The sequence below is a fragment of the Protomyctophum parallelum genome, assembly GCF_964188405.1.
Source record: "Protomyctophum parallelum genome assembly, chromosome: 14".
NCBI classification, from domain to species: domain Eukaryota; kingdom Metazoa; phylum Chordata; class Actinopteri; order Myctophiformes; family Myctophidae; genus Protomyctophum; species Protomyctophum parallelum.
Window position 1 is genome coordinate 20,229,770 of NC_139709.1, and position 25,320 is coordinate 20,255,089.

The window sequence follows — 25,320 nt, forward strand, 5'->3', positions numbered from 1 at the left end:
CCCAGGGGGTGAGGGAGGAATTGCGGGATCTGGACTGTTAGAAACCTGATACTGATTTCTGGATGTGACCAGATCTGGCCCTTATTCATGGCAAATGACAAAGAGCAAAGCAATAAGCCATTGCCAGTCATTTGACCTTTCTTTCTTTCTTTCTTTCTTTCTTTCTTTCTTTCTTTCTTTCTTTCTTTCTTTTTTGTAGGCTAGAGCTCAGGCTTAATCTTATTTTCTATTCTCTTAACCTTTTAAGAACTACTTATATTGTATTCAAATGTCCTTTTTATAATGTGTTAATGCCCTTAATGTTTTCCGCAAAGCACTTTGAATTGTGCCGTGTTGAAGAAAGGAACTTTATAAAATAAACTTGCCTTGCCTTGTCAAATGACAGGTTCAGACATGTGGGGTTTTAATGAGCCAAAGTAAAAAATAAGCACTTGAATGTCTTTTTTTCCTATGGGTGGCATCTTTGATCCTATCTGGGGTTCAGAATTAGAGGGTGGGTACAGAACACTTTAAAACACAACGCTGAGGTATTGTAAAATAAGAGATAAAACCGTAAGCCCGGCCCTGTAAAATATACACTTTATTGGACTTTATTATTACTGCTCTTTTTCCCCTCTCACACCACGTGGCTTCCATTAAAGCGTTAGCACATTATTATAGAAATGTGACCGCTTCTTTCTTCTCCTTTACGTGAGAGAGACGTTTCTCACAATAATGGAACTTACTACTGTAATGCACACACACATGCGCAAACATATGCATCTATTACTCTAGTCTAGGGTCAAAGGAAGGCTGTACTCAATCTCAGGCCCAGTTACTGTATCCCCCCCTCCCTTTTCTTTCTTGTCCATTCGGGCAAATTGGACCACACACACAAGTCAGAGTTTATTGATGTAAAAAATGAAGAAAAAATAATCACACCCTGCATCTACTTTATATTCTCCTTTCTTTAAACATATTTCCACGTGTACAGCTACTCATCAGAATGTTGACTTTGACCTGCCCCTGCAATCAGTGACAGTCGCTCTGTGAAGAAGATTTATTGAAGCAGGGTGAGAACAAGGAGAATTAAAGAAATGGAAGGATTTGATACAGGTGTAGGGGGAGGAGATAAGTGGATGCAAGGAAGGAAGGAAGTTGACCGAGAGAGATGCAAGGTATGGTAGTTGAACCTACTTCCTCATTTACTTCCTCGTTTAACAGCTTGTGTGAAAGGTTGCCTCTATAAGGGCTTGTCATTGGCACCTATACATTTACTCTCCCCTCACGTTAAGGCAGTCAAACAGCAATCATGGACACGGTAAGGCCACAGAGGGTTTTCAGTTGAATTTACAAGTGCATATCAGTGCTTAGTATTCGTGTGTTGTATTGCTAGATTTCAGAAGATGCTAGAGATACCTGTATAATACCTATATAACTGTTTACCACAGCTTTAGTAATATCTAGACGCGTTGTACAGGGCTAAACGAAATATTCTAGCAACCATCATATAGGCCTACTGTATTTGACAGATACCCTTGCTACAATATGGTGTATGTTTATTTGTTTTATGTCATGCCAAATGCCACTTGATTTCACTAGTTATTTTTAAATACATGAATCAGTAACGTCAGCTTTATTTAGTACAAACACATGTCCTCAAACAACAGCCATTGCCAATGAATGATTTGGCTGCCAATCGATGGCTACTTAAGACAAAATAAAGCAGAGGAAACTGTTGACCACAAGACAAGTGAACACATATTTACTGTCAGTGTCAACAAGCATTTATCTCCTCTCTCCATAGAATAAAAGCCCACTGCATGGCTTCTTGTAATTAGCTGTTGGCTTATCTACCGGTCTGTCTGTCTGCCTGTCTGTCTCTTTCGGTGGTTCGTTGTTTGTCTTATGAGGCTTGCTGACAGACCACAGTGTAGACAGCAGCTCTGCAATATGACATGGCTGTTGATAGCACGGAACGCATAAATTAATGTGCCTTGGATGTGGTTTCGTACTGTAGGATGCTTTGATGGATAGGGATAACACGAACATGAACATAAATAACTGGGGGGAACAGGTCTAGAAAATAGCCTATGTGAAGATCAATCTGAAATGTGTTTGCACGACTTCAATGTGACACAGCAGACAAGATGTTGTTTTCGACTGTAATGCATGTGAGAGACAGGAGTTTTGTTGGGTGGCCAAATCTGCATTTTGGATGCAGCCTTTTCACTTTCATGTGGAAACGATACTTTCCTACAGCTTTCTCCACTGTCCACCTCCTCCCCTCTCCTCTCCCCTCCATGCCACGAGACGCCTTCCCTGCTCAAGATCAAGAGGGGGTTTAATTATCACTCATAAGTACAACAAGCAGTGTTTTGAGTGGAAGTACAGTATGTGAGAGCACGTGTGTAGGCCTGCCGAGTATATTTATGCACATGTGCCATCTGTTTGACTTATATCATAACCACATTAAACAATACACATACAAAAGTGTTAGCAGTAGTAGTACCCCATAAACGGCAGCCTTAAGGCATAATAAATTAGACTTTAAACTTAAACATGAACAAACAGATGTCCACTATGCTGTTAAAAAGTTTAGAATGACACATTTCTTTAGAGTTTAAATATGTCTAGGACAATTATATACAATGGCATAGCATGCCTTCTCTCACCTTTTTTTTACCCAGAATTGAGGATTTAATGTAAACACACTTTGTTTTATTATTTTGTATTGATACAACAACAATGGCTTCTATCTCAGACTCAGCATGCTAACTTTCCAGGAAGAAAATGCCGGTAGGCTGCTTTCCAACTTTCTATTAGCTTGGAATCCCGACTGATGATGTCATTGGTTAGGTTTGTGAACGGTCCACAGCACACCTACTGTATAAGACGCAGAGCGAGGAGACAGAAATGGAGCATTAAGATTAGTGATTAGTGAGGAGTAGATAAATAAACAATTTGAAAATGATCTAAACTTCTTACCTACAGTATAATGAATGACATGCCCAAAATAGGCATGCCAGGCTAAAAGTGGTTATGCTTTACATTCGAGACAGCCTTACAGTATACGAACGCGATGAACAGCCTCAAAGGGTTGGCAGGCCCAAGGGAGCTCATTCCTCAAGAGCTTGGTCTATAAACTGCACCACATGCGAAAGGTTTCTTTCTTTCTTTAACTTTCTTTTTTCACCATAAAGCTGGCATGAAGCCATATCCATATGGAGGGGTTCAGGCATTAACCTGAGCAGGCCAAGGGTGAATTTCCCCTGAATTTTGGCTACCATATGAAAAACAAAATATCATTACCGGTAATTAAGAAAATGTTGAAAAAAGAGAGGTCTTGTTTTCAGATTAACGGCCATATGTTTGGGAAATTGCACAGGACAAGAAGCAAAAGGTCTTTAGACTTTCTACAGTCTGTAAGGAATTAGAAATGCTGAAATATTGTTCGGGTCAGATTTCTCAACGCTATAAGATCATCTTTGGCCCTTCCTGTACATCAGCTTACAATGGGGATTCTCATGAGGATACTAAGATGTTTTGGATAAATCCAGGCCACACAAGTGTCCACCATGACTCGGGAGCATGGAATCAATTCGAGCCCATCACGTAACACTGACACTTTGCAGAGTCATGGCGATCGCATCAAACGATTAGCACATTTCTTTCTCACATTGTGACACTCACACATACAGTATATGGCAGCACACAGGCTGGAAGCATTTGGGAAGTGCAGGCTTTGTTGTTTTCCACCAAAATAACTTTGATTCTAGAACTGGTTCCATTCTAGAAGCTTGAAACATTGGTGCTTTCACGGAACCGGGGGCAATTGTTTTGGTTCCAGTTCCGAAACAACTATTATGGTTCTGAACCATTGTGTATTGTGGATTAGACGGAAAGAAAAAATAATTTCTGCGTTGTTTTTCAAATGGGCATTGCGTGGCCCTGACGTGTGTGTGTATGTGTGCGTGTGTGCGTGCATGTGTGCGTGGAGGTACTGTTTCCAACTGCAATGCATGAAACCACTGTTATGGATGGAATTCTTTACAAGCCTGCATGCTTGTTCAAGGCTGGTGATGTTCGCGTAAAACGTCCGCCAGCCAGAATGTGAACACCAGTGATGGAAGATGTAGTCACATGTTTTACATAAGTAAAAGTATCAATACTACAATGTAGATACAGTATACAAGTAAGACGTGCAAACGCGGGAAGCGAACGCAGCTCGTGTGTGTGTGGTTGTGTGTGTGTGTGTGTGTGTGTGTGTGTGTGTGTGTGTGTGTGTGCTACAGCTGCGCCCTGTGTGTGTGTGTGTGCTACAGCTGCGCCCTCTGGTGGCGGGCGGGTGGTGTCACAGCGGGACACACACACAGACATGATCAGCAGGGTCTCATAGTAAGTGGCTCACTGCATTCGCAACTATGTCTATGTTACAAGTAGAAGTCCCGTATACAAGATACCTCAAGTCCAAATTGTACCACTGGTACACCACTGGTGAACACTAGCCTGGGTTCCAGCCTGATTCGCTCAAAACCACGGAACGCAGCCAATCAGGCTGGAACCCAGGAGAGGTGAACACACAACACACAAAATGGCAACTAAGTGAGTGACCCCTACCTGTTCTGTTTATTACTGTAGTCCTACATGTGTCTCCACACTACACAGACAACTGAACTAAGTGACCCCTTCCTGTTCTGTTTATTACTGTAGTCCTACATGTGTCTCCACACTACACAGACAACTGAACTAAGTGACCCCTGCCTGTTCTGTTTATTACTGTAGTCCTACATGTGTCTCCACACTACACAGACAACTGAACTAAGTGACCCCTGCCCTATACCTGTCCTGTTCTACTGTTTCCAGATGGCAGACATAGATTCCATGTTCAGTGACCTGCTGGGAGAGATGGATCTCCTTACTCAGGTGAGTCATCGTTTATGAGTTGGATTGTGTTTATCAGTCGATCTTCAGAAAAAAGACTGGTAACTAACTATATAACTAACTGCTTTCAGACAGTTAGCGGTTATCTGGCTAACTGGCTTGAATATAATAGGGCATAGCAGTGGCTGCCATGATAGAAACGTCATATTCTTTTCCCATATTTAAATGAAATATTCAAATATCACGGAATCAAATGTTTTATGGTCATGATTCACCAGGAGCCTGGATGGCTTGGTTCCAGGCTTAACATCATTTATATAATATGAGTATGAGCTAAGCTGTGTGTAAGCGCCATTTTGAGTCTCCTAATTGTGGCCAATGATTAGCCTGGGTAAACCCACTCCCCCTGCTGGACAACATTTCATTCTGCCAGGAGGGGTGAGTCTGGCATAATCGCCTGTGTGGCTGTTTAGCCGTGGGGCGGGAGAGTAGCGTTGACGGACAACCCCTTCAGCCAATCAGCGTATATCAAAACAAGAGGCGTCATCTAAACGCGTTCCGTTCCTACTTCCTCATTCCCATGTTTGTTGTTGTGAATGAGTCGAGGAGTTTACACGTCATCAACTGCTCAAATCGTTCCTGATTGGCCAACGTGCGCTGTCAATCACAGAGCCCTGAGCTCGGTCGCGGATTGGCTCGTACCAAAGCTGATACAATCTTAAAGGGACACTTCACCCTTTTTGCAAAAAAATATATGTTAATGACGTTTAGAAGCTTTAGAACACTTTCTACCCAGGGGGCAAAGGGGGTTGACCTGCATTTGCCATGACCTCAAAGGTTGTCCACCAGAAATAGTATCTATGACCCCGTAGGATCACAACCTATATGGACAACCCGGTAAATTTTTTGCTGGAAGTCCAATATGGCCGCCGCAATATTGGCCCCTTTTAGTTATAATGGGGGGTGAATAGGGCAAATTTTTAAACCAAAACCAAAATCCACGAAACTTCTCAGGTTGATCAATGATATAAATATGAACATTTTTTGTATTGAAAGTTTCCATGAATTTCAATATGGCCGCCACAATATGGCCGCCACAATATTGGCACCCAGAAAATAGGTTTGGCTCTAACTTCTGAACCAGATGAGCTAGAAACGCAAACTCTGTGTCTATTTCATGTTTTCTGACCATGAGAGACTCAATGGAATACCCATTTTCATTATTGGGTGTGTCTGGACCCTTATTGTGCATATTTACAAGATGGTGGCTACCCGAAATAGTGCTTTACCATGATTTCTACCATGATTGTTGACTGTTTTAGCAAACACAAGCAATATTAATCCATTGGCTAAGATTTATTACACAGAAGGGACATATATATTTGACCTTGCATATTGTCATTTCCCCTCAGATCCTATGTAGAGTTGTAGGAATGATTTCAGATAAAATCAGAGACCAAAACAATGTATCTTAGAGATTACTTTACTATGGGACTGATACTATGGGATTGAATGGGACTGAATGGGAGTGACAGTCCCATAGTAACAGTACCTCCCATTCACTCCCTCACTCCCATTCAGTCCCATTCACTCTGAATGGGATTGAATGGGAGTGACAGTCCCATAGTAACAGTACCTACCATTCACTCCCTTTCACTCTGAATGGGAGTGACAGTCCCATAGTAACAGTACCTCCCATTCACTCCGATTCAGTCCCATTCACTCCCCCATTCACTCCCATTCACTTTTATTCAGTCACATAATAACAGTACACCCCATTCACTCCCATTCAGTCCCATTCACTCCCATCGTGTCAGTCCCATAGTAACAGTACCTCCCATTCAGTTACATTCCCTCCCATTCACTCCCATAGTATCAGTCTCATAGTAACAATACCTCCCATTCACTCCCATGCACTCCCATAGTATCAGTCCCATAGTAACAGTACCTCCCTTTCACTCCCATTCAGTCCCATTCAGTCCCATAGTATCAGTTACTCCCATTCACTCCCATAGTATCAGTCATATATTAACAGTACCTCCCTTTCACTCCCATTCAGTCCCATAGTATCAGTCCCATACAGTACCTCCCATTCACTCCCATTCAGTCCCATGCACTCCCATAGTATCAGTCCCATAACTAAAAAACGTTGCATGGATGCACCTGGGACGTATCCTCAGTGATGTATCCTGAGGTCAACGGGGTTCCGGGTCTCTCAACATCATACCCCTCACTCAGGCGACCCAGCCGGGGTTGATCAAGTCCCGACTTACGTCCCAGTAGCTATACCCTCAATCAGTCCCACTAGGGAAAAACCAGCGGCACACAATCCGTTGGAACTACTCCAGAACTACTCTGCCAGGGCTGGGAGGTACACTTCTGGCACATGGAGGGACTAGGCTCTGTGGGTTGTCTCCTGGTCGGGCCCCTCCTACGTCTCACCAGGTCCACTCCTGCTCTCACCAGGAGTAGAGCGAGGACCTGTGTGTTGCATCAGAGTCCCAGCACCAGACAGTTTATTCAGGAGTGGTGGGCATTGGGCAATGGTTCCGCAGGGTCATGGTGCTGCGGTTCCGCTTGCTGCTTGCATGGCCCTCCCAAAGGCCTCACCGAGGGTTGTTGGACTTCATCCTCACAGAGGACACAGGCTGGGGCACTAACCCATACTGCTCACCCGGGTGCCGTCTACATTCCGGCTGTCACCCGTCTCTCCGGTGTCACCAGACTATACCTGGTTGTCACATAGTCTATTCCTATGAGTCACTATATAAATAGAAGAACTATAACTAAAAAACATCGCATGGATGCACCTGGGACGTATCCTCAGTGATGTATCCTGAGGTCAACGGTGTTTCGGATCTCTCAACATCATACCCATCACTTAGGCGACCCAGCCGGGAGTGATCAAGTCCCGACTTACGTCCCAGTAGCTACCCTCAATCAGTCCCACTAGGGAAAAACCAGGGGCACACAATCTGTTGGAACTACTCCAGAACTACTCTGCCAAGGCTGGGAGGTACACTTCTGGCACATGGAGGGACTAGGCTCTGTGGGTTGTCTCCTGGCCGGGTACTGTTACCCATAGTAACAGTACCTCCCTTTCACTCCCATTCACTCTCATTCACTCCCATATTATCAGTCCCATAGTAACAGTACCTCCCATAGTATCAGTCCCATAGTAACAGTACCTCCCTTTCACTCCCATTCAGTCCCATTCACTCCCATTCTATCAGTCCCATAGTAACAGTACCTCCCATTCAGTCCCATTCACTCCCATTTTGAAAGGTGTGTTAAAATGGCCTAAGTCACATTTTATTATGACTTAGGCAAAATAATATGGCCCAAGTCTCCCTCTTGACATAGGCCATTGTTTTAATAGGGTGTAACAGGAAGGCCTTTTACATTAGGGCTCGGGTGATTTTACCAGAGGTGGCCAGCCTCACCAGGTGGTGATTTAGGCCAAAAAATAAATTTATCACTGAAACCAAGGTCTACTAAAAAGCTTATAAGTAAACGATGGAACAAGCTATAATCATAATTATTTTTTCATTGTAAAGTAGTGACTTGGAGCTATAAAATGAGACATTTCGTGACATTGTGGTCATATCTCACATTTTTCGATTGCCATTCAAAAAGTCGCCAAATCTGGCCAATGCTGGCCAATGCCCCATTTCTTAATTCGTCATTTTAATGCAATAAGAGGGATCAGCGATCTAAATACAATACATCACGTTTTACTTTCGATTTCAAAGTAATACCCAGAAGTTCCACTTGATGGCAGTAACGTTCCATTATTCTGATAGTGCACGATCGCGCGGGTTTCGGCCAGTTTTTGGTAGATTACATAAATATAATTAAAAGAATGTCAAACAATTGCAATATTTTGTTATAAAAACTACGCAGATAACGTCATTGGCTTGGAGGGATTTGTTGATTTACTACGTCAATTAACATGGCAGTCTATGGGCTTGACGTAGTCTTGGCATTCAGGGGGTTAATAAGGTGACGATATTCAAAACAGTCAACAATCATGGTAGAAATCATGGTAAAGCACTATTTCGGGTAGCCACCATCTTGTAAATATGCACAATAAGGGTCCAGACACACCCAATAATAAAAATAGGTATTCCATTGAGTCTCTCATGGTCAGAAAACATGAAATAGACACTGATTTTGCGTTTCTAGCTCATCTGGTTCAGAAGTTAGAGCCAAACCTATTTTCTGGGTGCTAATATTGTGGCGGCCATATTGTGGCGGCCATATTGAATTTCATGGAAACCTTCAATACAAAATATGTTCATATTTATATCATTGATCAACCTGAGAAGTTTCGTGGATTTTGGTTTTGGTTTAAAATTTTGCCCTATTCACCCCCCATTATAACTAATAGGAGCCAATATTGCGGCGGCCATATTGGACTTCCAGCTAAAAATTGACCGGGTTGTCCATATAGGTTGTGATCCTACGGGGTCATAGATACTATTTCTGGTGGACAACCTTTGAGGTCATGGCAAATGCAGGTTTCCTAAAAAAAGGGTGGTTTGCCCCCTGGGTATTCCTGGAGATCTGTATGTGTGTAATATGTGGTTTTAGATATTTTAGATTGTAGCAGTGAGCCTGTTGTCTCTGATGTCATGGACACTGGGCTCACTTCCTTCCTGGACTACATGTTGTCTCAGTAAGACAGCTCTCCCCCTATCCACAAGGAGGAGCAGTGCACCAAAGAATTATGGGAATTGTAGTCCAGGAAGGTAGTGAGACCAGTGTCCATGACATCAGAGACAACAGGCTCACTGCTACAATCTAAAATAACTAAAACCACATATTACACACATAAATACCCCCAGGAAAGTGATCTAAAGCTTCTAAACGTCATTAACATATATTTTTTTGCAAAAAGGGTGAAGTGTCCCTTTAAGGACTTTGTATTACCATTTAGCCAGACTCACCCCTCCTGGCAGAATGAAATGTTGTCCAGCAGGGGGAGTGGGTTTACCCAGGCTAGCCAATGATGTCCACTGAGGGGTGTGGTCAATGTGAAGGTTAGAAGGGTATCTAATCAGATCTCAATCAAGCAGCAGGTGTTGCTGACAAGAGGCAAACAGTTTTCAGACTGTGTTTAGGAGGCTGTTTGGATCATTTACGTTTATTGCATTTATTTATATGTATGCTGTAGTGACTAGGCCTGCAGAGACAGATAATAAATCCTCATTATACCAACTCTACACACATGTTTGGACATCACTTCCTGGAGCACACGTCTTAACTACAACCCGACTGTCGGCAACCAGTAGTGCCACAAATTTAGGATTTGGGCGCTACACTGTGATTGATCTAGAGGGGACAGAAATAGGGACAGAGATACAAATGAACCCAGTTCAGTTCTGGCCAGATATGTCTGACTGGCCCACACTCCCTCTGGACAGCAATGTGCCCTTTTGAATTATTATTATTATATATATTTTTTGTATAGTGTACAGTATGTGGACCATGGTGACATTGATCAATTCTTGATAAAAAGCTTCTAATATATTATTTAGGCCCCAAAATCTATAAATCTCACACTATTAAGGCAACCGGACGGTTCCACGCGCTGCACAAGGTGCCCTTTTTTCACATGAGCACCTGCCCCTCTAAATGTCTGTGCACGCCACTGCTGACACTCTGCATCACACTCCCAGTTACGCATATTCTAACCTGGAATCAGCCCAGCACAACCACAGTCCTCTGCTGCTGTGACCACCACTGGACCACCACTGGATCAATGACCATAGTAGTCCAGTCCAGATGGTGTCATACTGTATGAATATACGTTTCACGTTTCAACAATTTTGACAATTAAGTGTCTTTGTCTTGCAGTGACAGAGCAAAGCAATTTGCCTTGTTTCAACATCCTGTCACAACTTTCTTTGTAGAGATGAGACGAAAGCAAAAATACTGTCACCTTCATTTTTACTTTTATTTCTTAAACTTAAAGTATTTTGGTAAGTGTTGGTGTTTGGGGTGGAGGTTCCGGGTACTTGAAAAGAATATTACGCATACCCCAGGATACGCCAGTAATCTTCATCTGGAAGTGGACAATCCAAACAAGAGTTTAATATCAAACATCTTTGCTCAATTCATCACATTCTCCCTCAAAATGCATCCAGATGATCTTAGATTCCTGCCTTTTCATCACATGTTCCCATAGCAAATGGCTCTTGAGTGGGAAAACAAGCAAGCAAAGAGGTCGCGAGGAATGGATCAGATGAAACGAGTGGTCCTCTGAGGACACGATGATGAGATACAGTAGTCCTTTTGTTTGAGATGAACTGCTGTAGTTCAGAAAGCTTTGAGACAATAATGAGAAGTGAAGCCACCCCATCCTCACGTACAAATGCTGCTGATTTTGAGGCTGTAAATGGATTTTCCTCAAGCGTTTGTAGGCTCCTCATCATCCTGCGGCAGTTTGCCAAAATAAACTTTTGACACTAATGATACAGCCCTAGATTGTGTGCCGTATGATTGGTATGAATTTTAATTCTTTTTAAATATGTTAAATGAGCACAGCCCCGGGGATAGGATCAGCTAGCATGAATGGCTTTATGTCACTTTAACCAGACTTAATGGCCATCTGGGATCCTTCCTCTTGGAAAGAAAACCCCTCTTGGTGACACCACTCAGCAGCCTTACCCACATTTTTGATGAAAAACATTTAGATTAAAGAAAGAATTCTTTCTCAGTCCGTGGCAGTACGGTATTTGAAATAACTGCATTAAAGCCTTGAATGGTCCTGTCTAGTCTTGCACTGCCGCAAGGCAAGCATAATGCAGAGCTCCACCCACAACAACTTTCTATCCCAAGACTTAAAGGTTAAGGATGTGTCATTTAAGCATAGGGTACATCACACACATGTTTCCATGCAAAGTCAGCGAATTTCAGATGCATGCCAGGAGACATTCTATAGAGTAAAGGTCAGTGTACAGCCTGCCCAGTAATGTCTAGATTGTTTAAGTCTACGATTGAACTCTTGACATTTGCATTTTGCAACATTTTGAAAAATACACTAGGGTATCTGCACTGCAGGCTTAGGCAAGTCAGATTTAACTTAATACCTTTATATTTATTATTGTGAGCTTGTAGATCTGTTCAAGTTGTTACTTTGGGCTTGTTTATCTGTAAAGACAGACCGATTAATCAGACCGATAAATTAATTGGTCTGATTGATCAATCGAACCGATGCCGATTAATATAAAAACAACTAAAATCAGCCGATACCGATGTGTTTGCTGAAGACCACATGCTGAAGCACATGGAAGGTTCATTCTGAACCAGATCCCACCAGAGTCCAGACTGGAATCTTTGACCAGGCCTCTATTTTGTCATCTGTAGGACACATTGTTTTATAATAAACCGGGGCTTGACCGCTTGACCAGGAAAAGTCAATTTATTGTGAAATGCTTTAGTAAAATTAATTTCAAGTATGGATATCCCTGCAAATGAATGTATTGAAATTCTTTGTAGTGAGCAATCCAAAATACAAGTTGGTGTCGAGTAGACAATTAACCACGCTGGGTTTTTACCTCTACATTTTTAACAACATTAAAACCAAATCCAAATTATTTGAATCTGTTTTGAAAACCTGAGCCTTGTCTTTTGGCAGGTCAAATCAGGTATTACACATAAAAAAACACTTTAAAATTAGTAACCACCACTGACTGCACATGAACTCCCTTCTTTACAGAGTATAGGAGATGAGATTGAGCCCACAAAACACAAAGAACTGCAACAAAACTACTCCATCGGCTTTAAAGACATGAATGGTGAGCACAGATGTTTTTGCAATGTGGAATGAGTAAAATTATGGAATAAAAATATCAATATTCAAAAGCAAATGAGACATTTAAATGTATTATCCTTGAGCATTCTTGGACTTGGAAAAGGATTTTAAGTACACAATATGTTAATCCAGTTAATGTAACGGAACAAGGCCATTATAATAATAATAAAGAAAAGAGTATGTGTGATTATTTAATTGTTTGACTGTGTGGACATTTTTAGAGTCTCTTAATGAATTGGAGGACAATGACCTGGACACACTAATGGCCGACCTGGAAACAAAACAACAGGCCCTTTTCACAAGTCGGACCGTGTACAATGACCTTGTACAATCTACCATGGACCAGGAGCCCACACCACTGGAGGCCCCCCGCCCTCTGCAAACGGTAACTTTCTAGTTGTCAGCAGCCATCAAAAATTACTTCAATTTACAATATACAATTTAGGCATTTAACAGACGCTCTCAAACCAGAGCGATTTTCAGTAGGAAAGAACAAAACATGGTAATACATCAAATACATAAAAAATAGTCATCAAGAATCATACGTAAGCTAACCTAACAGTGGAATATATAACAAAACTATGCGTATATATACCGTATAGAGTGCTATGTCTACATATGCCTGTAAGGTTGTTGAGGCTAGGGCAAGTGCTACGGTCTAAGATGGAGTCTGAAGATGTGGGTTTTCAGACTACGGCGAAAGATTGGGAGTGAGTTGCAAATGGGAAATGCATTCCATAGTTTGGGAGCCAGAAGGGAGAAGAGTTTGGGATAATGAGAAGAGATAGAAGTTGATTATATGGTTATATAATGTTTTCAGAGTGAACCGCCAGTCAAAGCAGACAAAGTCAAATTAGCGCTGGAGAGGCTCAAAGAGGCTAAAGTAAAAAAGGTATGTCATGTCGTTACCATTATCCTTTTAAGTCTCATGATCGTTTTTCTTTCTTCAATCTTGTATCCATATATATACTGTAAAAGGTTTACGAGCTCCTACATAAATCTATTACGATTCCATATCTATTACCTACTTTCATGTCATTTATGGAAATAGCAGAAATAGACGATCTACTGTACAACACAAGCTCACAACGCATCACAATGTGATGAGCTTGAAAATGTCTATTTCTGCTATTCTGCGTACCACAAAGTATATGCAGTAGGTAGGTGGTTAATGAAATCACCAATCTGTGCTGTGTTTCCCCTCCGCAGCTAATAGTGAAGGTGTGGATGAGTGACGGCAGCTCTAAAACGTTGATGGTGGACGAGAGACAGACAGTTAGGGACGTTCTGGACAACCTGTTTGAGAAGACACACTGTGACAGGAGTGTAGACTGGAGTCTTTTTGAGACCAACCCTGAGCTACAGACTGGTAAAGCCTCAGTAAAGCACACAAATGTCTGTCAGACTCAGAGACATGTTTAGCTGTTTGTGACAGGCTCACAAAGAGCCATTAATTTCAAAACAACACACTTCTTGTTATTCCTTAGACTAGAGTCAAGATGGGTGTAATTGTCACTCACTCATACAGGTACAAGCAACAAAATGTCCACAAGACAGATCAGCAATATTACACATGACATGATAATAAGAATAGTAAGAATAGTAGGTTACTGTAGGCCTACTGTATAAAATAAAATAACAAATCAAGATAACAGCAACACAGTGCAATGTGCAGAATTATGGGGGTTCTAACTGTAGCATAGTTAGCCACATGGAAAAAAGATGATACATGACATAACAGATGCTCTGTCTCTTTCTGAATATGTGTGGGGATGGCTGATTCATCCTGTTTATCGATTAGCTCAGGTGTGTAGTCACAGCTCTGAGTCCAGTTGATTTGACTCAGTCCAAGGGAGGGTGTGTGACTGTTTACACTGTTTTTGCACATCATTTAGAAAATATGAAATCTATACTGAAAGAATTTAATCATCTTGAGTTCGGCCCATATTACTAAGTTTTGTATATTTCATTGGGATCCTGCACCTTATGTTGACTACAGAAAGCTTTTCGAGTGAGCATTTGTGTAATGTGCAACACACAGTCTATCTAACTCTTTATCTATGTACAGTATCCTGCAATGCATCTTGACAAATCGTGTGTACCAATGACTTACCCTTATTTCACAATGTCATGTCATGTCATCTTGTTCCCCTGTACCATACAGCAAACCTACCGTAGTTTGTTGTGCATGTATCTTCTGCAATATCCTCTTGTACTAACATGAGTCCTGTAAGTCATTTTACAGTAGCAGCTTGTCATTCATCTTGGGTCAGTTTAAAGGACCATACCGGCATCAATGGAGGTCATTGTCTATTCTGCACTGGTCCTGCATCGTACACAAACAGACCATTGTCCTGTTATACAGTACACTTTGCCTTTGTTTCCGAAGTCAAACTTAGCGTAATAATTGATTCAGTGTTGACATTGTGTTGTTCATAAGTCATGGACATGAATGAATTCCGCACATCAATCTTTTCTCCAGGGACACATTTTAGCTAGACTTTTCAGATCAATCCTAGAGTCCAAAGATTCAAGATTCAATACAATTCAAATACACAGCTCAGCATATATCCGAACAACATAGGAATTGTGTTCAAGCAATTGAGAAACGTAAACCGCAAACTGGTCAACACGTCATTTCCCAAAACACACATATACCGGTACACATTTTGTGTAACCGTAAACACCTGTTTTCAATATAATTAGCTCAAGTCATCACAACCTAAACTAAAACACCACACCTTTTTCCATCTGCAAACACTAAGCCTCACAAATTGTTAACACACCAATCAAAATGACAGGTTCAATAAATAGGTGCTTAGTCCCTCAGGGCATGTCCATTTGGAACAATGGATCAATGGATCCTAATCCTATTCCTAACAATACCCAAGCCATGTCAAAGTGGGCCCTTATGTAACAGTAGCGGTCGAGGTGCATGCCACATATAGGCTCTCTCTCCCTCTTTCCTGTCAATCTTCACTTGATACTATAAATAAAGCCAGAAAAGCAACAAAAAAAAACAAAAACATCTTGTCAAATCGTGTCAAAGTTATTGAGAAAACGTTAAAATGCAACAATAACATAATTTTGACAAATATAATATCATGCAGTCATATTTTACCTACTGCATCTCAAGCCTGTTTCAATTCTCTACGTTTATTTAGAAACTGTATTGAAATGAACTAAATCAAAATGGCTTCCTCAAAAATTAAACAGACCACGGTATGCTTTGAAAAAGGCTGGGCAGGAATGTCAAACATACCGTGAGTCATAGTCACTAAGATAAACATGGCAGACCACCAGTATGGTGGTCCTTTAAGTGCTTTCTGTTGTTTTCACCACATTTCTTTGCACGAGTCTCATTTCTCAACTCTAGCTCACACTGTGTTGTGATGTGGCGGCGTGATGTGGCGGCATTGTGAGCTTGTAGATCTGCTATTGTCAAAAATCATGAAAAGATTTGACGTATTTGGAATATTTTTTGGGAAACCTTTTAACAACTGTCACAAAACCGTTTCAGATGAGAGTCTGCAGAGTCATTGATGGAGTGCGCCATTGAGGGGGTAGAAAACGGCACAGGTCACGTGGTTCATGTAACTCAAAGTAGTGACAAATGCCCACCACGGTGTATTGTGTCAGGGCATTGTCACTATTCGCCAATAGGTGTGTGTGTGTAGAAGACATGGTCTGATGAAGTGAGCGGATTCAATTTGCTCTGGGAGTCTGCGACCAAATGCATATCAATTTGGGGGTCCTTGACATCAAACAGTTTAAGAACCACTGTTATATATCATTAACAAATATAGCCATTGTTCCTCTCATCTCTATTGTGTTCAGAGAGGGGCTTTGAGGACCATGAACATTTAGCGGAACCTCTGTCAGCATGGCCGCGGGACACACAAAACCGAATGTGTTTTGTGTCGAGACCCCAAAAATACGTCATCTTCAAAGAACCTCAGGTGAGTAGACATTACAGTTTGAGTTACACCTTTGAAGTACAACTGGTCCAGGGACCCCCAGGGCTCCTTGAGGTGTTTCCAGGGGGTCCCCGGCTAAATGATTGATAGTTAGGAAGGATTGAAAGTTCCATTCATACACTCTCACAGTTAAATTAGCAATGAGAGTTTTACAGTGTAGATTGGAGTCCCAGAGATAACAACTTTATGATATAGGGGTCCGTGGCCTATATGCATAAGTAAGTAAGCCTTGCCGAGCCATGAGGCCCATAGGAGCCTATCTCCTGTTACTGTAGCATGAGGCAGCCTGATGTACAAGTACAGTAGTACACCCCCTGGACATGACGCTATACAGCTATAGTATGTCGCAGAGATTTACCCCCAATCCAACCCTAGATGTAGAATGCAATTTCAATTGCCTTATGCATAGGGTCCTTGAAATTAAAAAGGTTTAAAAATCAAGTATGTGGCCCAGTCATTAATCAATCTTTTAACCTTATAGATATATTACATGTGGAAGCAAGACGACAAGTGTCTAAGTGAGATCAAAAATCGAGAGAAAGAACTTCTCCTGCAGGTCAGTGATCAATACAGCACATAAATGCCACAACATATGGAGTTGGTAATGAAACGTCAATCAATATACTGATTGATGTGTATCTGTGATTGATGGTGATTCACCGTGCCTCCCTGCTCTCTCAGGAGAACTTTGAGGGTCATTCTGTGAAGGTACCTGACCTGGAGGGCGTTCTGTATCTAAAGGAGGACGGGAAGAAGGCCTGGAAGCGACGTTACTTCCTGCTCAGAGCCTCAGGGATCTACTGTGTGCCCAAAGGAAAGAGCAAGGTATGGACAGTGTGTATGGACAGTGTGTATGGACAGTGTGTATGGACAGTCTGTCCATACACAATCAGATGTGCATCTCACAGAAAGACCTCGCCTCAACAGAATGTATTGAAAAGATTTAGTGTGATATTTTGCAGAGGTAATTAGTGACAGAATGGGGCTGAATATGCTATTGAGTATTGATAGCATCAAACTACTATTATAGCAGTGGATGGTGTAAAAAGTACTATTTTATTTACTTAAGTAAAAGTATCAATACCCATTTAGGCCCGACGTGGAAATTAAATAAATGTCTTTTAAATTCTGACAGTTTTCTGAAATAGTTTCTGTATCAGTGGTGCTCAATATTTCATGTCAAGGACCCCAAAAATGACATGTTCCCCATCTGAAAATATGTTGGACCTCCCCAGAAACAAAGATATGAGTTACAAACGTTCGCTCTGAAAGAATATATATTCAAAGATTTGCGCCACATTGTCACGATTTTTCAAAAATATCAGACCTACAAGCTCATAGTGCAGCACTGTGGTACCACGCTATGAGCACATCACAAAGCAGCAAACAGTAGGCTACCAGGCAATAATAGGCGCTCCTCCTATAACCTGTACAGCTAAGCAAGTCTACTAATAAATATATATACTGTAGATATAATAGCATTAGCTCTATATATATTTATCACTACTAATCAAACATAATAACCAAAAACAGCCACTGGCTGTTTACAGTGAGATCTGGAAAGAGTCAGGAGGTGCTAGTATCATGTGATGATGATGTCTGTTTGTGTGTTTGTCTTCTCTGCCTAGCAATCTTCCAGTGATCTCTCCTGCTTTATCCACTTTGACAATGTCAACATCTACACCACCAATGACTACAGACAAAAGTACAAAGCTCCCACTGACTTCTGCTTCATACTGAAGGTAAATCCATATAATAATAATGACATGGTCAATGTCAACAGTGTGGTGGTCAAAAGACATTAGCAGTGGTGTCCCTGTTACATTTGTACACACAGTCAGTATGACCTTTTATTTATTATGCACTCACATTGGTCATATATTATGCACTTATATGCTCCTCTCTTTTCTCTATCCTTTTTAACTGCACAACCACGTTTTTCACCTACTTTACTTGTAATGTGATGTGACAATAAAGATTGATTCTTATTCTGATTCTGAAAGGAATTATAGTCAAAATCTTCCCTCAAAGAATCTAAAAACGTTAAGTCTTCTTTTCAAATCATTTTCTACATTGACTGTTCACTTCCATGCACCTGTCCTAATAAGTAGGTGTGTACAAGGACTTTATTTAACCCAAAACTGCACAATTTATTTTTTCTTTTAAAGAAAGAAAAATAAATCATTGACATTTTCAAAACTAGCTGATCTGCAAGTTCACAATGTGTTGCATTGAAACGAGCTGTGAGCTTGTAGATTGGCTATTAAACACAATGAAGCATGTAGAACTAAAACAGGAAGTTACACATTTCCTAGCAGCAGCCTGGTGGTTTGTGTGACACTTTTGCAGTACACAACGTCGACTTTGTAAATTCTCTCTAGAGAGAGAGAGAGAGAGAGAGAGAGAGAGACACACATAAGGGCAGTGGCTCGCAAACCTTTTCATGAAGCCCCAAGTTATGGTATTTGGCCACAGATGCCCATTTGAATATATTGTGTGCCAGGGAGGGACCCCCATACAAGATATGTTTCAGAAATATTCAAAATTGTGCTGAATATTACTTTTACTATTTCTATTTTTAAATTGCCAAGGCAAATAGGGTGAAACTGATTTTGAAGGTTGCTGGGTGCCACCTGGAACCCCCTCAAGGACAGTGCTCCTGGCCCCCCTTTGAGAAACACTTAGGGAGACATTCTCGGCCTCCACAAACCTTACGATGTCTTCCGGTGGGCGGTTTCTAACGAACCAGTGAAGACATGGTATTCCCCCCCAGCAGGCCTCAGCTCTCAGAGAATGGAACCAGGTGTGGAGGGATGTCTGCTGGTTGGTCGGAGTGGGGGGCGCAGCCCCTTGTGACGTTTGTGGTTTGTCAGTGGAAAGGCCACCCAAGGTCATGAACCGACATCAACTGCTTGGGGGTGGGGGGGATGACTAGAGCAGTGGCTTTTAAGCGCTTTCAAGAACTTTGACAACCACAACGTTCATTTATATAGAATCAGGTGCGAGCATGAAGATTCAATAATTTATTGGCCATGCCAACAAGTTGATAGGAATTTGCCCAAAAGCTGAACCTCAGAGTCGCCTTTTACATCAAACCCTTGAGTTGCCACAGAAAGATGCATGACAATGCATGTCTCTCTCTCTGTTAAATGAACACTCAAGGCTCTTGAGTGTTCATTAACAGAGAGAGTCAAGAGCATGCATGAGTGCAGTCCAAAAGTTTTGAGGTCACAGGTTGGGGAAGTGAGAGACGTTAGGAGAAGTTGACGCTACTGTCATCTTTTCCCACCTACAGTAAACTGACCTGTTGTTTCTACAGATAGTAAAGTGACCTGTTGTTTTAACTGAACTGTTTCAACTGGTCAACTGACCTGTTGTTTGTATAATAAACTGACCAGATGTTTCTATAGTGAACGGTGTGGCTTTGTATAGGTCAGGATGCTAGCAAATCCAGAAGAGGATCCTTGCAAATCGCTAGACCGTTCAGGTTCTGCACCATAATTACTTGAGCACACTGCCAGTAGGCTATGGCAGATTGGCAGTACCATCCATCCATCTTCAACCGCTTTAGCTAGTTGAACTATTCAAAAATGTTTTCAAAATAGTAGGACAAAAAAAAAGTAGTTTAGGGATAAGGGGTTTAGCATGGACGAAAATAGAGCCCTATAGGCTTTTTCATGGTTGTATTGTTTGTCTGCAGTACAGTGCATTTATTGTTTTGCCATGTGTGTGTTGCCCTCTGCTGGCACTTTGAAGAACTGCAATAGAACAGTCCTGGAAAAAGAGCTGTTGTTTTTATTCTTCTGAGCCATTGTTTCAGAAATAAAAAATGTCTGGGTTTCCAAGGATATTGTTTCAGTGACCAATGATACTGCCCATGATACTGACATGATACTGTACATGATATTGATATGATACAGGATGATATTGACCATGACTCTGACATCATACTGACATGACACTGACCATGATACCATCATACTAACCATCATACTACTGACACTTTGACCTATGCTATTTTCCCAGCATCCCCGCATCCAGAAGGAGTCTGAGTACATCAAGTTCCTGTGTTGTGAAGACGAACACACACTGTCCTTGTGGGTGAACTCCATCAGAATAGCCAAGGTCAGAAACACCACTGAAACATACAGGAAAACGTATAGGCTACTAATATTATTTTCACGCACACAAACCATGAACCATTAAAGTAGATTGGGATTACAAAGTAGTATTAAACCCTATCCTTGAATAAATCCCCATCACTCACAGACCACTCACAGGCCTATAGTGTTATAGTTCGGAGTAGCTAATAACTTCAGCAATATTATATAGTAGATTAAAAAAAAATACCTGTCATCTCTCTCAAGTGATGGATAGCTTCTTTGGAATGGGTCAATGAGAATCTTCAGTTGTATCTCATTTGATGATAAGCACATACCTCAACTGAGCACAGGCAGCAAAATAACTCTAACTGTGTGTGTGTGTATAACTGTGTGTGTGTGTGTGTGTGTGTGTGTGTGTGTGTGTGTGTGTGTGTGTGTGTGTGTGTGTGTGTGTGTGTGTGTGTGTGTGTGTGTGTGTGGGGCATGTGTGTGGCATGTGTGTGCTTGCTTGCGTGCGTGTGTGCGTGTCTGTGTGATAGTATGGTTCTAGCCTGTATAAGAACTACCAGACTGCAGTGAAGACGACCTCAGCTGTGTTCTCCACGTTCAGCAGCCTGTCAGCGGCGAGGCAAACCACACCTTCCACAGTCCACAAAGCCTACAACCGCACCGAGCACACCCAGGAGAAGAAGGATGTACAGAGAGAGAGAGAGAGAGCACAAGGTTAACTTATTTTTCAATAAAATACACTTTTTGGGGAGTGAAAATATTTCATTCTTTATTTCATCTGGCAGTAACAGTTCACTGCTCACTGTGCTCCAGGGCCTTTCAAAAAGAGCACAGTGCTCCTCAGTTCCTAATTAATCAGGGCAGCTCTGCAAGGAGAGACGCACGCACACACACACGCACACACACGTGACACGCACACGCACACACACACACACACACACACACACACACACACACACACACACACACACACACACACACACACACACACACACACACACACACACACACACACACACCCACACCCACACACAGAGAGAGAAGTGAGTGTTGTTGTGATGTGTCCCTGACATTATAACAAATGTAGTTGTTCTTGTTGAGTAGCCTATTTCTCCTAATCTGTTAATCCTATAGAATTCAGTTCTGAGTGAAAGGAGGAGTGATCCTCAGGCATGCCTGAGGAAGGTCAGTAGACCAAAAGCTTGCTAAATAAATACATTGACTGTGCGCAGATCTGAGTGTGCGGAGCTTCCCTTTATTTTTCTCATGTTCCCTTTGTGGCTCCAGCACCTCTCTTAAGTTTTGGTTCTTTTTACATTTTTGTCTGATTGGAAATGTCATAAAACACTTTACATTCTTACAGAGAAAAGGGGAGGGTTATAGGTAGAGGGGGGAGTGGATGGGGACTATAGGCAAGGACTGTCTAAAGAGGACAAGAAGCGAAGACCGTAAGGGCGCCGCCATGTTGCTCCATGGTGCTCCATGGAAGGAAAGAAACATGCGCAGTGGGCTTTATGCAGCCAACACTTCCACGTTCAGCTTCCTTGGTCTGCAACTGCGCATGTTCCTTTCCTTCCATGGAGCACCATGTGATCAACATGGCGGCGCCCTTACGGTCTTCGCTTCTTGTCCTCTTTAGACAGTCCTTGACTATAGGTAGGTAGTCAGAGAGAAGGAGGAAAGGGAAGTGAGACAGAGAGAGAGGGGGGGGGGGGAGAAAAGCGAGAAAAGCAACGAATCCTAGAAATGTCTGGGAATTTTGGGAAATAAGAACAACCTCCTGAAAACTCATAATTTTATCATAATTCTGTTCTCTTCACAGTGAATACCAACAGTCAGGAAATGTTCCCTCCTCCCCCACCTGCTGTCAACGGTCAGGAAATGTTCCCTCCTCCCCCACCTGCCGTCAACGGTCAGGAAATGTTCCCTCCTCCCCCACCTGCCGTCAACGGTCAGGAAATGTTCCCTCCTCCCCCACCTGCCGTCAACGGTCAGGAAATGTTCCCTCCTCCCTCACCTGCCGTCAATATTGACGACCAATCAGAACCACAGCCAGACTTTCTCCCTCCACCTCCCTTGGACCTCCTCACCTCACCTGCCTAAACAGTAAATTGTAATAGCTGTAAGCAGAGGGATTCATAATGTGTTTATTTTATTTTATTCTTTTAACATTTATTTGTAGCTATTGGACAACAGGCATGCTCTGTTTCAATAGTAAACCATGAATAAGACATAAACATACAGTAGACTTGGCTTACACATAATGTCACTGACAGATTACAACTTGTCCAAAATGCGGAAGCCAGAGTTTTAACTAAAACTAAGATGAGAGAACATATTAGTCCAGTTTTAGATTCACTGCATTGGCTCCCGGTTGTTTTTAGGATTGAATTAAAATGACTTTGCTTGTGTATAAAGCTCTCAATGGTCTCGCACCTTCCTACCTTCCTACCCATTATTATTATTATTATTATTATTATTTTACTTGTGTATAAAGCTCTCAATGGTCTGGCACCTGCCTGATACGTATATCCCAAACCGCCACTTCAGGTCCTCCACTTCTGGACTACTCGATACGCCTAAAAAAATGGCAACTAAAAAACACGATGAAGCAGCTTTTTGCTTCTGCGGGCAGACAGCAACAAACTCCCACTATACCTTCGACAGGTAGCCTCTGTAGACATTTTTAAAGCACAGCTCAAGACAAACTTCTACACTCTTGCTTTTAGTTGAGCTTTTAAAATCCTTAGTTATTCATGTCCTCACTGTATTGCATTACTATTATTTCAATGTTGTTTTATGCCTTTGCTCTGTAAATCACTTTGAGCTGTATTTCATGTCATGAAAGCTGCTATACAAATAAAGTTTATTATTTATTATTATAGACTTGCTGCCACATGACGTCACGGAGGCACACACAAAGCCATACGTTGGAGAGGCTAGCACCCCTCAAAAAGTCCATACTGACATAATGCTGAGTGACATGATGATACTGATTGCCATGATACTGACATAATACTGACCATGGTACTGAATATGATACTGACCTTAGAACTCAATACTGACCATGATACTGACATAAGAAATGTTTAAAAAAGTATAGAACATTATGTGAACAAAAATGAATGGGATTCTACTTTAATGAGCAGCAAGATTTGGCAAGATTAGCTCAGATAGTCGATGCTTTAGGCTTTCATAGCCACACCGAAAACAAGACAGGCCGCTCAGCTGATAGTTTCAATGAGCTGTTTATTACAAAAGGACTGTACATACATTTCAATGAACACATATGTACAAATCAAGAGAAGACAGATATTGGATCCTGTTCCTGTGAACATTTAAGTTACAGTTTTGTTACAGTTTCATCATAAGAAAACACATAGAAGAAAGGCGCCTTGAGTCATGATGCCCTGAAATGCTAGACGTTAAGTGGTAAACATTACAAAGTTCTGCAAGTGAGTGGTCATCTCATGGTTTCTCTAGGAAAAATGTATAAATAAATCAAATCAAATACAACCGCTAGCAAACCGTTAACTAGAAATGCAACAGGTAGAAAAAGTCAGTTCTTCACCAAAATGACCTTCAGAGATGTGGGGGAAAAAATACAATCAATGATGGGATGTGATAGCAAGTCATTCCCAATAATACATGACATGTACTGTTCATATCGACACCAGCACTAGTGAGAACCTCAAATCCTGTAGCCACAAAAGGATTCTAAGAGGTTCCAAAGACATACCAAAAACTGCATGTGCCATTTCCTCAGGATTGCAATACTTCACTCAGAATACACAGTACTGTACTGTAGGAAGAGTTTAATTCCAAAATAGTATTGTATATACATCTGGATAATAAGTCATTGTTCTAGCCTATTTCTTAAAGTCCAAAACTGTATTAAACTGAAAAAACTATATTCTCAAAAATGTAGTTCTATATGAGCTAAGGTCTTAAGAAAATCAGTAAAAACAACAATAGTAACATATACTATTTCAGTTCAATAATAATATTTGAATAAGATTCAATAGTAACCAAAAGTGAGTTTTAACCGCCTGTCCAAAATCATTAAAAAGCATGTCTCACATTTAATATTGAAATTATTATGATCGCCTTTTATTCCACGTTTATTTTGCATTTGAGGTCTGCATTTCTTTGTTAGAAATCAAGACAATCTTCAGTATTATAAAAATGTTATAATACTTTTGTATTCAGTGATTCCCATGTGGCATAAACCTCTTATACCTTTTGTGTACAAACTAAAACAAATCTATAATTGTAGTACATTTGAGCATGTGTCGTGCCAGATCACGCGGTTGTCTACATTCACTATGATTAGAAAAAAAGCATGAATGAGTTTACATTCAAAACCGTTTGAATGTTTCTGTTACAAAAGTGGAGATAGAACACATTCAGTACAATATTGGGGGCGGCAGTGGCCAGCAGAGTGACTGGATGGGAACCGCAAGGTTCCTAGTTCGATCCCAGGCTCCGCCCCAGAGTCAGTGTCAAAGTGTCCTTGAGCAAGACTCCGAACCCCTAATTACTCCCGATG

The 25,320-nt window shown here is 41.5% G+C and overlaps 1 protein-coding gene across 1 annotated transcript; it reads left to right on the forward strand.

Annotated features, from left to right (window-relative positions):
• Positions 1–1,207: 1,207 nt before the first annotated feature.
• On the forward strand, positions 1,208–23,198 carry LOC310870870 (amyloid beta A4 precursor protein-binding family B member 1-interacting protein-like). Its single transcript, XM_083782218.1, has 13 exons — positions 1,208–1,300; positions 4,846–4,905; positions 12,587–12,665; positions 12,904–13,067; positions 13,503–13,574; positions 13,892–14,051; positions 16,520–16,641; positions 17,141–17,215; positions 17,341–17,484; positions 18,291–18,401; positions 20,686–20,784; positions 21,302–21,485; positions 22,594–23,198. Exons 1-13 carry the CDS (start codon positions 1,292–1,294, stop codon positions 22,872–22,874), a joined length of 1,560 nt encoding a protein of 519 aa, XP_083638344.1. The 5' UTR covers positions 1,208–1,291; the 3' UTR covers positions 22,875–23,198.
• Positions 23,199–25,320: the final 2,122 nt, after the last annotated feature.